The 18,516-nt window shown below is 32.0% G+C and overlaps 1 protein-coding gene across 2 annotated transcripts in view; it reads right to left on the reverse strand.

The window, feature by feature from the left end:
• The window catches only part of LOC130893753 (dachshund homolog 2), a 373,096-nt gene that overhangs the window by 159,704 nt on the left and 194,876 nt on the right, over positions 1–18,516 (reverse strand). For both annotated transcript variants that reach the window (XM_057800090.1, XM_057800091.1), the window contains exons 5-6: positions 8,466–8,542; positions 3,217–3,420 (exon numbers count right to left, since the gene is read on the reverse strand). In XM_057800090.1, the coding sequence (XP_057656073.1) occupies positions 3,217–3,420; positions 8,466–8,542 (281 nt within the window). The remainder of the gene's footprint in view (positions 1–3,216; positions 3,421–8,465; positions 8,543–18,516) is intronic.

Raw genomic sequence — 18,516 nt, forward strand, 5'->3', positions numbered from 1 at the left:
CACAGGGGAAAATTAACTAGTTCATTCAAATTTTTTCTTGGTAGCAATCAAAATCAAATAAAAAATCTTCTAAATTCACTCGAATGAAAATCGCTATTACAATTTGGAGAAATAGAAGTATAACAACTTCTAATTCAAATTCTGCAAAAAATCGTATTCTCAAATTTCGATTTATACAAAAAAGGCTTCTCTTCTTTGATTTTGTACCAAAAAGGGTTTTTCTAAACTTAATTTGATCAAAAATTGATTTCAATAGCTGATTTGGATAAAATACACTTCATAAAATCAAATTAAAGGGGTGATGTTTCATTCTAACTTTTTGAATTAAGAATTACTTTTACAAATGAAACGAGAAGATCCAAAGGAAAGTTAATACTTAATATAAAGAAGTACCTAGCTCAATAAAAAAGACACAAAAATATTGGAAAGAAATATATTTATTTTTCAACGTAATTTTAGCTCCATACACTTTTCCCAACGATGTTTATGAAGTTCGATAACATTTTTATGATAACAATCGTCAAGTTTCTCAAAATAGCCATCAACTGCCGATATCACGTCTTCATGGTTGGAAAATCTTTGACCATCCAGCAATTTTTTTCAAGTCTGGGTACAGAAAATGACCCGAGGAGGCTAGATCTGGCGAATAGGGTGCATGAGGTAGTATTTCAAACTTCAATTCATGAATTTCTGCAATTTCTATAACGGATGTATGAGCTGGTGTATTGTCTTGATGAACCAACACTTTCTTCTTAGCCAAATGCGGCAGTTTTTGCTTGATTTCTTCGCTCAAAGTTGCAATAAGTTCACATAATCCTAGCCGTTGATAGTTTTTCCTTTTTCAATGAAAATGATCCCCCTCTCATCCAAATTAAAATAGGAGAACAAATAAATTTTTCAAATTCAATTTGAGGAATAGTTAGTTTTTAAAATAGGAATTTTGCACAAGAAATGACTTTTTAAAATTCTAATTTAGACAAAAATTGTACGGAAAATTGAAATTTTGACTTTTTCAATAAAATTAACTGAATTTTTTTAATTCAAATTGTGACAAAATGTATCTCATGCAATTTAATTTCGAATCTAAGTAATTTCCATTATAAAGAAAAAGAAAAATAGATTTTACTAGTTTAGTTTTGAGGAAAAATGAAAATGGGTTTTCAAATTCTGATATGGACAATAATTGGTTTTCTGGCAGAAGTTTGGACTAAAATTCTGTAATTTGGATGTTGAAATCCAAAGTTTGTCCAAAAATCTTTCATGCAAATTCTTTTATTTGAAATTACCACAAAATTGTGATAATTTTTACAAGCATATATTGCCTTCAATTCAAATTTTGCCAAAAAGTGTTCTATATAAATTAATTTCGACACAAAAATAGGTTTTTTTAGTTCGGTTTAAAAAAAATTGGTTCGGAAATTAAAAATTTTATCAAAAACGACTTTCCCAAATATTTTGGACAAAAATTGTTTTTTTCTTTCAAATTTGCACCAAAATTTGACAATTTTTTAGTTAAAAATATTATTTTCTATTCTAATTACATCAAAAAGTGTTTTATGCCAATTGATTTGGACAAAAAATTACTTTTCTAAAGCAAATCAGGAGATCAAATGGTTTTTTGAGATTCTATTTCAAGAAAAATAAAGATTTTCAAATTTATATTTTGTTAAAAATATCTTTTTCAGTTTTAAATTGCATCTTTTCTATTCAAATCTGAACAAAAAAGTTTTTGTTTTTCAGTCTGACTTAAATATATTTCTAAATTTAAATTTGACAATAAGTTCTCAATGTAAATTAATTTGTATTTTTTAAATTAAAAAATGGGATTTTTTGAGTTCTTAAATATGCAAATTTTATGAAAAAATGTTTCATGCAATTTTATTTGATAATGGACTCACTTTTCAAAATGAATAGATAAGATAAAAACGCTTTTCCAAATATTTCAAAAAACAAAAGTTGTTTCTGATCGATTTTCGAAAAAAATGATATTTTCAATTCTGATTTGGACAAAAAATTATTTTCATTTTCAAAAATTTGATCGGAAATATTTCACGCGAATTTATTATGACGGGGGTTCTTAATTTGAAATTCAGAAAGTTTAAATATTTTTAAAAATAGTGACTCCAAAGAGAACAATCCTTGAACATACTTACCAAAAAAAATTAAATCAAATGTAATCTCATCATGTTCTCCTTGGGAATTACTATATACAGTCAATAGAACAAAAACTTGTGATAGAATTTCAATGGTAATTTCATCGACTTCAAAACATGTTTTAAATAAACTAACCAAACCAGAACGTGTATTTGTCCATTTAAAAAAAAAACATATGTAATTAATCAAGATCTTCACCAAACGCAAAGACCATTAGTACTACCCAGGGGTGCTAATATCCATAAATGTATAGCTGTGCTTAACAGTCTTGAAATCAAAGTAAGTCATCATTGAAGCATGCCAGTTAGCCATCTATCTCTTTTGTGTGGCCTTTGTTTAACATTAGTTCAACGTTTTCTCGTTTTTCCCATAACTTACTAGTATAAAAACATATTAACATAGCATAAATCTTGTTTTATTATCGCCCGCATTCTTTCAAGTTAATTTATTCGATGATTTTATTTACAGACACGTTAATTTTGCATATTATATGAAAAATGAATTTGGTACTGTGAAATTGAATTCAAAAACGTTGATTTCACTTGAATAGAACTAAAATATTTCTTTCCAATAGTCACTGAATTAAATTTAGGTGCAGCTAAACTCAATCATTCACATATGACGGGTCTTGAATATTTCCAAACATTGCTTCATAATTTGGAGATGTTTTATTTCGCTAACTCCTAGTAAATAACTTGAGGAGTTTATTATAAGTCGAACTCGTATTAGGTCTTCAAAATTCAAAAATTCATGACTTTCACATTCGACTTTGATAGATAGGTTTGTCCATTTATATGGACGCCACACAAGACGATATGACATTTTCAGTTGAAATTGAAGTATAAAAATCGCATTCTCTATTCACACGTTAAACTTGTAGGTTTTCAAAAACAGAAATTATAGAAATGGTGCTGAATATTAACGAAAATGGGACTAATTATTCGCTACCTGTACAAAAAACCTAATATAAGTGATTTGAAATGCGAATTTAAAATAATTAATGCCATCAACATTTTGTACCACAAATTTAGAATTGTAACAATAAAATATATATTATCATACCTTGATCTTTCTCATCATCATCATCAGGATCGGAAATGTTATCTTCTTCCTCGTCTTCGATGGCAGATCTGGGTGATCTCGGTGAAGGTGGTACATCTGGTCCATCTGCCTCGCTTCCCGAATGATCAGCGTCACCTAACGAACCAGCACTGCCACCACCGCTTTTCGATAAGTTCAGAACTGGACTGTGCTCCGTTGGTGATACTGAAACAAATATTGAACTGTATTATGTTTCTCTACTTTATATATTAGGGCGACATTATATACTTTTATATACATCAACACCAACTACATCAATGTACTTTTGTAAACGAAGCTTCCATAATCTAGAAGCTTAAAGTTGGAATGGAAAGACATGCTCAAAAAATTAGTATTTACCTAATTCTTCTTCAAAAGACGACAATGTAAATGTTTTTTGACGTTGAAGAATAGCTTTAAATCACATATTACCAAACCGGATGAATAGGACAGATACTTAAAGATTTTTTTGACGACAATTCATAGTTTCCTACAATTATTTTGCGTAACTTCAAGTTGACCTCCAATCTCAATTGCTTTTTACCTGAAGATGATCATATAAATTGCAGATTCATTATCAAGAGTTCTCTTTTCGTGGCGTCTTCAATATAATACGTGGCCCTTTTTTATGAATCAGCTAATATTATTGAATAGAGCTTCAATGGATTTGAAATTTGACTTGTGTCATCAGAAGAATGAAGTTTGGGCAATATATTTTTTTTCATATTTAATCTTTGGAAAAACCTTGAGAAGATGGTAGTGATATATGATCTAGACGAAACATCATCCTTAAATATCATTTATAGTCAAAACCTCATGAACTGTGTCAACTTATAGTCGATACCCCATAAAATACTTCATTTTATATTCAAAACCCCATGAATTAATTCATTCTATAGTCAATACTGTATAATACTTCACTTTATAATAAATACTCTATAAATTGCCTCATTTTATAGTCAATACTGCAAAAATACCTCGCTTCATAATCAATACTCTATAAATTACCTCATTTTAGAGTCAAAACCTCATGAACTGTCTTAATTTATAGTCAATACCCCATAAAATACTTCGTTTTATATTCAAAACCCCATGAGCTACTTCATTCTATAGTCAATACTTCTTGAAGTACCCCATTTGACAGCGAATACCCAACAAACTACCTCATTTTATAATCAATATTCTTCTCTATAAATTACCTCATTTTATTTTCAATACCTCATGAATTGCCTTTATTTATAGTCAATACCTCATTATTGTCAGGAGCCTACATATTCGACTTATTTTTGATCGTCTCTCGTATTGCCGTATAAAAAATCTAAATCTTATGATGTTGTAACAACGAATTAATAATAATAATTATGTGACACGAAAAAAAAAATTTCTGATATGACCTCTCGTTTTTGAGTTATCGAAAATTATGATAAGATAAGATCAGATATCGCAACTTTAAATGCCTATAGCTCAGAAATAAAACATGTATAAGTCAGGTCTATGATGTAGTGTATCATAATTCTGAACCCATTCATGAATATTTGAAGGGGAAAAAACTTTTAGCGATTTTTTGACTTAAAGAAGCTGTTGAAGACATTCAAAATCATGTATCCATCAGCTATCACAATGGAAAAAATGTTTCCACAATTGGTTAAAGCGAATGCAAAAACTTATAGACATTAAGACGAATATTCCGGTTAGCATTAAAACGTTTTATTTCTGTTTCACTGTCACTATTTAAACTTGTAACGAAAATAATATTAATATATTTCCGGAAATGAAAATATAAGTGCATAAGTACATAAAAATGACTAGTTAATAGTGAGTAATTTAATTTGTTAGAAACGATATTACGAAGCTAAAATTAACAGTTTAGTTCAGTCGAAGTCCATAAGATGTGGCGAGTAACATGTGCCAACGACATAAAAAGTTAAGTATCACATTCGTGAATTTAATTAATGGTTATAAAAGTAGAATTCGACTCGACGGACCCGGCTACACGAACCAATCTAGTCGGTAATAAATTACGGAGAGGGTCACAATTAAATACGCATATGCAGAAATTGAAACGAATAACCCAGACTTAGTTTCTAAATGAATCGGTATGTACGGACTTTCAGTTCAACGCTTGAAAACATCAATCTGGATATGGTGCGGATGAACCCTTTTGGATTTATTGCCTGTTATCCGGTCCAAAAAATAACACCAGTCTTGCAAATTGCGCACGGTTAAAGTTGTATAAACTCATTTTTAGAGGCTCAATAAAAAGGTAATAAAGAAGAGGAGGGCATTGTTTGTTTTTATATTCGTTCAATTAAAAAGGGAGAACCGGAAATATATACTGGAAATTTTGATTCATTGATTGATACTATTTTCACATATTTACATATTTTCTCTCCGATTTTTCACATTTTATACGAATAGTTGAGTTTTGAGTTTTTACAAATAGGGAAGCAAAAAAGAAAACAATTCGAAACAACTACTATAACAACAACTATAACTTTGCGCAACATTCGCCTACATGACCTATACGCATATGCTCAAATCATTTCTGGAAATATCTTTTTTACTCTGAAGATGATATTGTTGAAACATGGTTTTAAAACAGCCTCTTAAGATAACGAAAGCGGCTACATGCCAAGTCATTAGGCGATAAATCGGGCATGTTAGTCGTAAAAAATTCAGTTGTTTAACTTGCTTCATGCAAATTGATTGTAATTGCAGTCTGCGACATCTTAAAATATGCTTCTATGTGTCTGTAAGTCACATGCCGATTTTCTTCAATATGTTTCGCTCGAAATCGATGTTTCTTCTGCAATCCAATTTGAAGATGGTACAAATAACGAAGGTGTAGTCGATACAAAGAATTTGGATTATACTTGGAAATCATATGAAATTGAAGCAACACATTGATAGAATTTCTTCTTCTTCTTCTTCCTGCTGTGTATAGGCATCATTGCCTGTTTTTCTTCACGTCATTGCCTCTGCTCAGTCACCTGGGAGGTTGTCACTCCATCTTTTCCTAGGTCTTCCAATGCTTCTTTGTCCTGCTGGTGATTTGTCCCTTGATATTTTCACAATTCGTTCTTCCGTCATGCGGTCAATGTGCTCATTCCATTTTATCTTTCTATCCAGTACCCAGTCATTGATATTATCTATCCCGCATGTTCGTCTTATGTTTTCACTCCTTTCTCTATCCAGTAGTGTTCTTCCCTCTATTCTTCGAACTATTTTCATTTCTGTAGTCTCCAATATCCGTTTCGTTTTAGAGGTCTCAGGTCGGGTCTCTGCTGCATAGGATAATATAGGTCTGATTGCGGTCTTGTAAATGCGGGCTTTTGCTTCAGTTCGAATGTATTTATTTCGCCGTGTCATTTAGGTATGCTGCTGCTCTTGAGGCTCTTGTAGCTTGGTTTCTTACTTCCGTCTCCACGTCTCCGTGTCCAGATATTTCGATTCCCAGATATTTAAATTTCATTTCCTGGTGTATTATTTTGTTATCCACCACAAGCTTACATCTGATCGGTGTCTTGGAAGTAACCATTGATTTTGTCTTTGCCGCTGATATTATCATATTGAATTTTTTTGCTGTTTTGTTAAATTGGTACAGTAGCCTTTGCAGATCGTCCTCGTTCTCCGCCAACAGTACCGCATCGTCTGCATAGCACAGGATTTTGACTTCTTTATTTCCCATTTTGTATCCTCTTAGTTTGCGTACTTGTTTTATGATTTCATCCATCACTATGTTAAATAGGAGCGGACTGAGAGAGTCCCCTTGCCTAATGCCCCTATTTGCAGGTATCTGTTCAGTTAGGTCATCATTTATTTTTGCTTGGATTGTATTTTTTGAGTATATATTTTCGATTATTTTAATGACATTATATGGTATCTGTCTATCATAAAGAAGGTGTATTATGTCTTTTAATTGTATTCGATCGAAGGCCTTCTGCAAGTCAATGAAACACATGAAAGCTGGTCGATTATATTCGATCGATTTTTCCGTTATTTGTCTTATGACAAATATTGCGTCCGTGCAGGATCTTCCCGATCTGAAACCCTGTTGTTCATCTGCTAGTGAGATACATTCATTTATTTTATTTGTTATTATCTTTGTGGTTGATAGAATTTATCCGTGATAAATTGTACAGAGAGAATATAATCTCATTTTTAAAGTAAATATCATATTGCGAGACTCTTCATATCAAATACGTAGAAATTATTTTTCGGGAGATTTTTATCCTTCTAGCAAAAGTAATAGCACTACTCCGAGATATCCAAGTCTTCTACTGAACTGGACAGAACATTCGCTCTACTATCTATACTATATGCTTCGTTCGCAAAATCTGCATTTATTGTACTCTACCATGCTTAACGTCTTAAGATGATATTTGACAGAGCGGTGATTTTCCAAACGACTAACAACAGTTCAATGGCTTTTGTGGACATCTCAGGGGCTCCCCTAAGCTGTCCCCTGATATGAATATGTATGTTTTACATTGATTTAAACCTTCAGTAAGACGTCATCCGATCTTTCCGAGAAAGGGCGAACCTGCCAGGATTCACTTCAAACACTCCTCATGATATATGTTTATTGCTAGCAGGTCGTCTGAAAAATAGTGAGTGCTTCTCGTAGAGGCTTGTACAGCTTGCATTTTGGTTGAAAAATGCCCAATCCAGCTCCATGGGCCAGCTTCTAACTATCTGTATATCTGAGAGACGCAGTTGTTTATCATGCTTTATGGGAACTGGCATTGTCTTTATAAAGAATGATGCTCATGTTCATATAAAATCGATTGTAATTGCAGTCTGCGACATCATAAGAGATGCTTCTATGTGTCTGTGAGTCACATGTCGATTTTTTTGATCATGTTCCGGTCAAAATCGATGTTTCTTGGATTTTGGATGACCTTATGCAAACCAATTGTGTACAGTCTTCCCTGATGGTGCTTTGTTACCATAAGTCGCACTAAACAATTCTATGCATTTTTATTGTATAAGATATTTTTTAAAATTATTCAATGTGAGCCTTCACGGTGAATTTTTATTCTTTCAAATGTTCACTACCAACAACTCACTCAATTTCTTCATGATTTTAGATAAATGTAGGGGATATGTTGTTGTTTTAGTAAATTAAGCTCCAATGGTATATCTCAATTTATAGTTATACTTTATCAAAATCTCTGATAACACGTTTCATATACATTATCGTATTTTGATTCATTTAATATCATACTTACAATTTCTAGGACTCAGATCTCTAGGTTTGTGGTCCAATAGATGAGATTTATCAGGATCTATGCGTTCTTCTCGTAACCTAGAACCAAAATAACATGTTACTTAAGTAATACTATTTTTGAATAACATAAAAATGATATATGAAGTCAACAAATAATATATATAATTATATATCAATTTCTGGATATAAATCAATGTTCATTACTTAATTCAAACGTTATCATAGTTCAAAATTGGTCTTTACGTCACATTTGATTTGGATATTTAGTAGTTTATTCCAAATTCTTTTATATTTTAACGTATCGGGTCGATTTATATGTTAAAACGATAAACTTTGCAAATATAACGAGATCAACAACACCCCTAATTACGTATCTATATATATAATAAAGCTTTTAAACAGAACCGATATATACACACATCCATTTTCATTATAATTTCATTATAAATGCATTACATTGGAAACTAAAACATGAAACATGCAATCTGTCGATTCGGTATTTACCAAAAATGTAAATTCTAGCAGTGTTTTATTAGCAGCTGCCCTCGTATTAAACCCCCAATCAAAAAAATACATCTGTTTTAATTAGAGCACAGAATATAAGTCGAATTTAGAGCTAGGGTAAGATGCAATGATGCCATATTGTTTTAAGAATCAGTTTCAATATCGAATAATTTAACTTTCTATGCATTTTACATATAAAAAATAGTTATTTATGATGTACGTATTAAAAGTAATATTCATTTTAATAATTTTATCGTTCAACCTTCACAGCTTCGATGACCTTGAATTAGGTTAGATTAGGTTAAGTTAGGTAAGGTCGATAATTGCATCGCGATTGCTAATAAGCTCGAAAATTTTCTAGTGTGGAATCATTCTGACTTAACTTTTGTGACTAATGAATTGGTCCAAATCTATATGAAAATATATCATACAAATAGCATATATTCGACGATGTTGAACGAAGACTACTAAGTTTTACACAAATTCCTCATATAATGATGTGATCTTGATTGGATAAACCGTTTCTGAGACATATTGCATAGAAAGAATAGAAAGAAATTAATCAGCAAGATCACCTCTACAACATACTATATTTTGATATTATCACTAAAAAATGCTTGTTCACAAGTGAAAAAACTGTCATTTAAATTGCGTTCTTGTCCTAATTTTGTTCTTTGGTTTACGACTAATATATTTGTCGATAGAGGAATTATTGGGTTGTCCCTGTATTGAAGGGTCTACAAGAAGAAAAACTTTTAAACTAAAAAATTAGTTCGGCAGTTCTATATTCTTTATACCAATTTCCTTGTCTGGTGTAAATTGGAAAATGCAGAAGTGAAACTTCAGTGAATCTGTTTTTTACCATACTCAAAAGAAAAATACTAAATATGGAGTTCATTTACATAAAGGAGCAAACAACTACTTTCCTGGCTAATACCACGAAGAATATTGAATTACATTCCCTTCGAGGCGGAAAATGCGCCGAAATTGGCATCACTAATGGCTCTCTTTGAAATCGCAAGCCAGTAGTGGTGCCAATTTCGGCGGATTGTCGATGACACATTCTTCGGAGGTTGCTATGTTCTATGGAAAAATATGGCGTAAAGTATCTTACAAGGGGGATCCTAGATGCTAAGGCCAGGATTGACCCAAGAGCTGAACAAACTGCTTTAAAAGAGTTTCAAGAGGAAGAGGAATGAATACTCTATAGACCAGGCATCGCCGATAGAGAGTAAGTTGAGATTTTCATTGTTTTAAATGGACTTGAAACTTTAAACGCGTTTTTCTCAAAACTGTGGTTTTTAAACTTTCCTCCATCGTATCTCTAAAACGGCTTGACCGAATGACTTGAAATTTATAGAGCACATTCAACACATGCAAACGAATTTAATGAACTATTATTAATCGAAAATTTCAGAAATTTCGATTTTTTTATAGCAAAAAAAAAACGCAAAATTCGCAACTTTTATTTCAAATGTCTACCAAATGTCCAATTTTTTGTATATTCATTTGTTAATAGTCCATATCGTGCATTTAGGCTTACAGAGTAGAACGCCATTTTTATTTTTGGTTCAGATAAGCCAATCAGCCGGAATCGTGGACGAAGTGCGAGCTCATTTTTTCGAGACGGAGGTGTTCAGAACGCTGTTCTACACATTATTTTTAGCTTAAAATTTTTATTTTTGTTTATAAATGATAATAAACTTAGAGCTCTATCTATTCACTGATCGTAAAAAAATCCTAAAAATCCCTAAGAGCAATTATTTTTGCTTTTTTTCTTAAGTATATTATTGCTTTGTCCCATGTAAATGACCCTACCAACTAAACCATCTTTCTTCAAAGAATGTTATAATTCCAGATCTTCTCGTATTTCTTTTATTCTGCTTGCAATCCACGTTTTTGTCTACTAGTGAGAGTACATGTTTCGTAACCATAGGTTAATGTTAGTCTTTTAGTTTTATACTTCTTGGGCCTTCTATTTTATTTATTAGACAGTTGTCACTTTGGAAATTTCTGCGTCTTCATTGACTGTATTTTCTATTCCTATTTTCATGAATTTAAATGTTCTCACTGTTTTAAGGTTTATCATGTAAAATTTTGTCTTGTTTAGGTTAGGGCTGTATATTGGTTGTTTTCTGCAATAAGGACTATGTCATCAGCATATGCTCTTTCAGATATTTTCACTATTTGCAGGTTTTTGCATCCAACGCACATTTTTTTTAATCGGCTGTGTAGATATTTGTTATTTTATCTAGAAATATGAACTCAAAGTAATTGACTCAATTTTTTACTCCTTCTGTTGTTAGAAATGCCTAAGAAATTTTCAATAATCGATGTTATAAATGGTACTGGTATATTCGAATAAAAAAAGTGGAGGATCTCGTTCCAAAATATCAAAAATTCTGAAAGATGAACAATTAGAAAAGTTCAAGATTTTAAATAATTGATAGTTAAAATTGCTAATTTCGAATTAATAGCACACGACTCTCGGTGTGAATAATTCTGTAATTTATTAGTATAATATATCGAAATAACAAATAATTGGTTATACAACTAAAAACGAAAGTTAGTTGTTTTTTCTAATACTATTGGAAAGTATTTTTTCATATTTTCATAGGTACATTTCACTGCATCTTTCTAATACAAAATATCGTCGTTTTTTTTTCCTGAAAAACTTGAAAAAAAAATGTCACTTTCAACGACACTTAGAAACGTATAGAAACGTTATTAAAAGCCGGCATAATATGATTCATGATTCTCACTACCAATTTTTTTTATTCAATTTCCAATTTTTCACCTTTCTGAGATTTTCATGTTTAGGTATTGCCCTATGCCTTTCTCAAATCGTGTACGTATTCGTGCCCAATATATTTTGAAAATTCTCATGTAAAAATATCAAAAATTTCAATCACCTTTGTTCTAGTGATTTTTTAGTGATTTTAAAGTTTTGAGCTAGATACTCGCTTTTTTAAAAATTGTTCTATTGATCATATCATATTTTAATATAAAATTTGATATGATCTGCCATTATACGGTCTTATTCACGGCAATTCTTCAGAAAGTATGAGATATATGGCAACGTCGTTGATGATCCCTAACAATCTTATTGGTGTACGCTACGGGAGATCCTTCTGCCTCCTCGTTTAAACTTTCGCCATATTTAACGACTGAGATATTTGTTTCCCTGTATATTGTTATTTTCATTAAGAAAACTTTCGGTCGAAGGGTCGAATGAGTTTAGTGATTTTATATTCAGATTAAATATAGTTTCTTTGCACTCCGCGGATATCGATTATCAATATTAATACGATTTAACTAATTTTGTATTCATAACCTGGTAATTATTCGCATAAAATCGATTTTTGTAAAGAAAAGTGAAAATTTATTCGTTCTTTCCAGTTATTTGAGTATTCTCATTATAATAATTAACCTAATCAAGTGTTTCTTATCCATTTTGAACTGTTAATTTGCTGGAATCTACTATCAAAATTACAGAGAAATATGAATATTTTGCTATATCTAACAAATTTCCACAAAGTTCTACCCTTAGTAAAAATCTACTAAGCAAGCTAGTTGTTGGTTTAAGTTTAAATTACTGAAAGAGATCAAAAAGACATCGCAAGTGCTTCCAATGCTTTTGAAAACATGTAAAAAACCTAAAATACCATAACAAGAATTCTTGTTCAACAAGATATCAAGAAAACGTCTTCTATGGTTTCTATGTTTTAGTTTCTTTAAAACAAAGAGACATTAATACAGTAAGAGTTTGGATTGTTTTGACCAGAGAAACAATATGTGTTTTCTTATCCACGTTGTCAATTCAAATGACCTGAACGCTGAAAAATGTCATACAGGACATACATATATGACATCTGAGAGCTTTCGTCATCAAGTGGAGCTGTCAATGTGCCAGGTTTTGCGTCAAACCCTCCTGATGACATGTTTATTGCTAGCAAGTCACCTGAATACTAGCAAGGGCTATTTGAAGCTTGCGGAAGATATTTATTAACCCATGATTATGACTTGGATGTATGTTTCCTTTGGTTTGCCACTGCTTTTCTGCTTCATCCAGTCCAGAATTCTGCCTGATTTCCTGACTTCAATTTATCTCCTTGGATTAATTTGAAGACCAAACAAAAGCCTTGTTATATGGTGAAATGAACCGTTATAGGTGAATGTGAAAAAAACATCTCTTAATCATATTTCTATAGAATATAGAATAGAAAGTTTGGACCTAATGAACAAAATTATCTTCCCGACGAAGATTTACCACTACATCTGAAAATGAAAATCATTGTCTCTGCCATATTACTTTTTTCTGAGGTGATTCATTAAAACTCGAGGATGTTGGTTGCTTTCTAGAAATTGTTCCTTTCGGTCATTACAACAAAAAACGAGATTTAGCACATACGTGAGCATGACTGAAATGAAATTATTGTAATCTCTTTCTAACTCTATACAATTAATCCATCGGGTGTTAAAAATTTTTAATATACCCAATGAAGAATCTATTGGAAGTTTCTAATATTGTCATAGTATTTATAGTAGTCTCTAACATTGTACACTATCCATGTTTATGTGGGCACTTTTAAAAGCAGAAATCGACTTATAAACCATTATATAAAAGAGAGAATTTCGCTTTCTTTAATGCCTTTCCTTGTGAATACTCATCAATTAAAATTGGAATTACTCTGTTCTAAGTGAGGAAACTAATATACCTGAGAGATTTATGTAAAGTTTTGACAGATAACATCATGAACATGTCAAATACCAGCAATTCCAATTCCACTCAATCATCTTTTCCCACATCGTCACCTAGTATTGAATCAAATCATGTAATACTTGTTATAACATCAATTTTTTGTTTTTCAAAAACGCAATTAGCGATCCAAACAAGTAAAATAGCCGAGGAATCAGTTCAACATAAATTTGATAACATGTCTACCTAATCAATCGGAAATCTGATTTCCTTATCCAATTTTTCAAATTAGTTTCCCTATAGAGCGAATCAGCATCTCTGGATCTCGTATTACGAATTCGGTTTCGAAGCAAATGGGGTCGATAATTTTGAAATGCAATGCGTCCAATTCGTTTCTAATTGAATGTGAAGTAAATGCAATAGTCATAAAAACTACAACCACAATCAATGTATTGTCAAAATAAATTGTATTCTTGGAACAATAAATCTTTGTTTGAATCTTTAACCACGTAGAACGGTATCTTGGTTTCTTCGTCTATCTACTAGATCTTTATGTTTGATTTATTATCTTTCTTACCAAATTCGATTTCTTTCCAGTTATTATTTGATGAGGATAATTTTCTGGCAACAATAAGCTTTAAATTGGTAGGCATTTACTTTGAATGTATGAGAAATGCAACTGTTGTGGCTAGGGTATATGCTATACAATATCCCCAAAGACGTCATCCCGGTAGCAGTTTTTCGTCGACTCATACTCGACTGGAAATGTAAATCTTCCTGTATTTAGAAGACGCGGCAGAGGTCGTTCAGAGGAAAACACAATAAATGTTTCTTAAACAAAATATACCCGCATAATATTATTTGTGGGCATGGTTATATGTTAACATAATAATTTATTTATCATTCCGGAAAGATATTTAATAGGACATTATATTTCATCCATATCATATGGTACTGCATCAACAATTGGTTGATCGGGATTACTACAGAAGGTTGGATTATTGCAACTGGTTACTACATATGGTATATGACGACCTTCAATTACTGTCACGTATTTTGTGGTCAGACGAAGCTACATTTAGTAGTAATGGTACGGTTAACCGGCATAATATGCACTATTGGTCACAGAATAATCCACGCTGGATAGAAGAAGTTCAGTGTCAGGGACGATTGTCGGTAAATGTATGGTGTGGTATTGTAAATGGTCAGATAATTGGACCTTTTATTTTTGACAACGCAATTAACGGGGAACGCTACCTAAATTTTATAAGAGATGATTTACCACTTCTTCTAGAAGATATATCACTAGCAACACGTAGGTCTATGTTGTTTCAGCACGATGGGTATCCGGCGCATTTCTCCAGACAAGTTAGATAATGCTTACCCTGATTTTTGGCCAGCTAGGTGACCAGACGTAGCCGTCTTAGATTTCTATCCCTTGTTTGTGCAATTAGACCCACTACTAGAGATAACATGATCGAGATAATACGAAACACCAGAGTATTTCGAGAGCAGAAATTGAGACTGCTGTTCAATATACTTTTCAAAGAATAAACGCTTGTATCGAAAATGATGGGCGACAATTTGAACATTTAGGTCGTTACTAGCGAGGTACCTCAAGTTATATTTCCATTTTAACTTCCACAACGCAGTTTCCCGGTGACAGCATAAGTAATATTGACATAATAATTGGACCTATTATTAATAGAACAAGGAAAGACAATTATAACTCTTACATTGGTAGAACGGAGCTCTCTTCAAAAAGATTATTCATTTTATAATTTTTGGTATTTAATTAATTTCCATATTTTTCTCGAGGTTACTTTTGTCATAAATTGTCTTTTCTGAAGCTGTAGCTCAAGTAGTTAATTATTGAACTTGGTGAGTCCGTAATTTTAAAACGATGCAAATAATTCATGATACATTCATGTCGTGTGAGTAGTTGCGTCAGGAGATAATTCATACATCCGTGTTTTATATTGGGACAAATTTTGATTACAGGAATTATCTTTTGTCTATCTACCCTCGTCTGTCAAACTTATCTATCGTCTTTTGCAGCTATTCATGAATAATTCTGTATCTTTGCTTTGGTTAAATTGTTGACATCGTAAGTCAAGTTTTTCTTTTAATTTTCTTAAGCATGTTCGTGTATTTTTGGAATCTGAGAAGATACGACCAAAATAGAGCTGCATAAAATATGGTTGGGTGATTAAGTTTATAGAAATACCATTGAAGTAATCAAGATTTGGTATCAAACGACTCAAGGCCATTGTAGATGACTCAGCTTTTTTGCATTCAGTTCAAAATATGTCTTTTCATAGAAGTACCTTGGTCTACGTCTATACCTATAGCTTCAATCTTTTCTTCCGCGAATTTTTATCTATCAAGGTTAAAAGTAATTCTTCGGATTCTGCTGTGCCAACCACTGCATCACTAACATCACCAATAAGAATAATAGAGTATTTTGTCATAACAGAGGTTCCATGACACGAGAGAGATCCTAGTGGTACTCCACATTTGATTTGCTTTTGAAATTCTCGTCAAATCAAGAGCTTTCTATTATGCTTTTATAATTACATCGTTATTTCAATATTTATATGAATACATCGCTTTATACTATCAAGAGAACCCATATCCTACATAAATCCTTTGTCTTGTCCTATTCTTTGTGTGATTTTCGTTGCTTATCGTGTTCTTACTTGATGTGGAATACTTCGAAGCTGATGTTATTCGTCTTCACTGTTTGTTTTTTTTTCAATTTCTTCTTCAAGATTAATTCAGTCCAACTGTTTTATTATATTGAATATATTCCAATTCTCATATACAATAATCCACATCCATCCTCATTGTAAATGAAACAGTTCTATCAAAATAAGAGTATCATAACATTTTGAACGTAAAGTGCGAATAACAGACGATTCGAATGTGACCCCAACTCGTATTTTAGACCCTCACATGTTTGATTATGGAGATAACACTATTTAATTACCAGATGATTCTAAATAATCAAAGTAAAACATACGTTGTGACCTGTACAAAGGGTAAAATGGTATACGGAGCAGATAAGAATCTATTTATTACCGTGTTAAAACGTTCTAATGTACTCTCTAATCCAATTATCTTCTACGAATCGCCAACGTTCCTAAATTAAACGCCATTTCTAAGCTAATTCTCATCCCGACTGGGATTTACATTCATTTCTACGACGTTTGGGCACTTGTCCCTTTTAGACATTCATGAAATCTTGACTCATGAATTCCAAGAAATATCGGTTGTCGTTAAGAAGGTCTGCTTTCAACTAATGTCACTTTCTCAAATTACATTGTCTTTCTTAGTTAATTAATCTACACAGTCGCGAATTTACTAATTAGTAAACTTTCACCTTTTGCCATCTCTACAGACCTCTGAAATTCGATAACTCAATTCTCACTTATGTGAATTACTTTTTTTATCTTGAAAATCCCAAATCTATTATTCGAAAATTAAAGAAAATTATGTACTATATGATTAAAAAAATATTACATTAATTTTTTGTGGGTATTTGATGAGAGCTGCTACTTAAGTTTTGAGATTTTTAGATCGGATCACCTGTTTTGGAGGTACTTCAATCGGAATGTGAAAAATACTTCGATGAATGGATTAAACGCAATGTATTGATGCTAATGGAGAATATTTTGAAAAACAATGAAGCCATAAACAATTATAGTTAGTTGTTAATTGTTAAAACTTGAGTAGCAACAACTCGAAATCTATGCCAAATTTCGGAAAAAGTGAGGGGATTAAAAATGTAGTTTAAAAAGTTTTCCAGATAAAAGGTCCCCTCTGATTTTTTCCTAAGAGCTGTAATTTCTTTGTAAAATACGCTTAAACTTCGGGGTCGCATCTTACTAAAGATTTCACTCCACGTCTGAGGGAAATTACAACCCCGGCTGAAGAAGAAACTGCTGTATCTCCTCGAAAACTCAACATTTCGGGACGAAAGACAGTGTATTTTACTCGTTAGAATCTCTACTTTTCAACTACGTCTGCACAAAAATTTTCTCGAAAACAACACGAACGGGATTGTTTTTTGCTGGTTACCTGGGTGAACTAAAAACACATGACTCTGCTACACCCAGCAGCGATGAAACAACCACCAGCACCCTCAGAGATCCTAAAAATGATTTTTTGTAACTGCCAAAAAGGTTGTAGTAAGTTGTGTACTTGCAAGAAGGCTGGACTGCAATGTAGAAGCCTGTGCGGGTCGAGCTTACAAAATTCATGCACGATTCCTGCTGACTTTTTTGACGGAGAGATCAGTCCCGCAGGAGAAGACAGTGAAGACACCCTAAGAAGCAGGGAAATCCTCTTGGAAGAATTGCTCGACAGTGATGATGAAATCGACTAGATTACAATTGATTTCTTATATTCGATTTTTAATATTTTCTCTATTATGGATAAATGTTCAAATAAAGTTCTCACAAGAATACAATTTTTAAGGATTATCCCTGTTCCACACATAAGTTTAGAGTACTTACAACAAGAGGATTCTTGGCATTTTAGAGTTTTTGTAGGTTATGAAAAATAATATTTGAATTTCTTCGAAGGTATTTTTTTCAGAAATTTACCCCTAAATCTCAAGTATTTTTTGAGTTATCCGCAAAAAATGCACTGTCGACAAAATTCAGTAAGACGAAATTCGCTTTTTGAAAGATTAATTTTGAGATTATTGGATAATCATAAGGGACCTTTTTTGTGGGAAATATTTGAACTACATTTTTTATCCTTTCACTTTTTTCGAGATTCGGTATATATTCAGAGTTTACAAAATTCGAAATTCTGAAAATTTAAACAAAAATATAAAAATATA

The sequence above is a fragment of the Diorhabda carinulata genome, chromosome 5, assembly GCF_026250575.1.
Source record: "Diorhabda carinulata isolate Delta chromosome 5, icDioCari1.1, whole genome shotgun sequence".
In the NCBI taxonomy this organism is placed as follows: Eukaryota; Metazoa; Arthropoda; class Insecta; order Coleoptera; family Chrysomelidae; genus Diorhabda; species Diorhabda carinulata.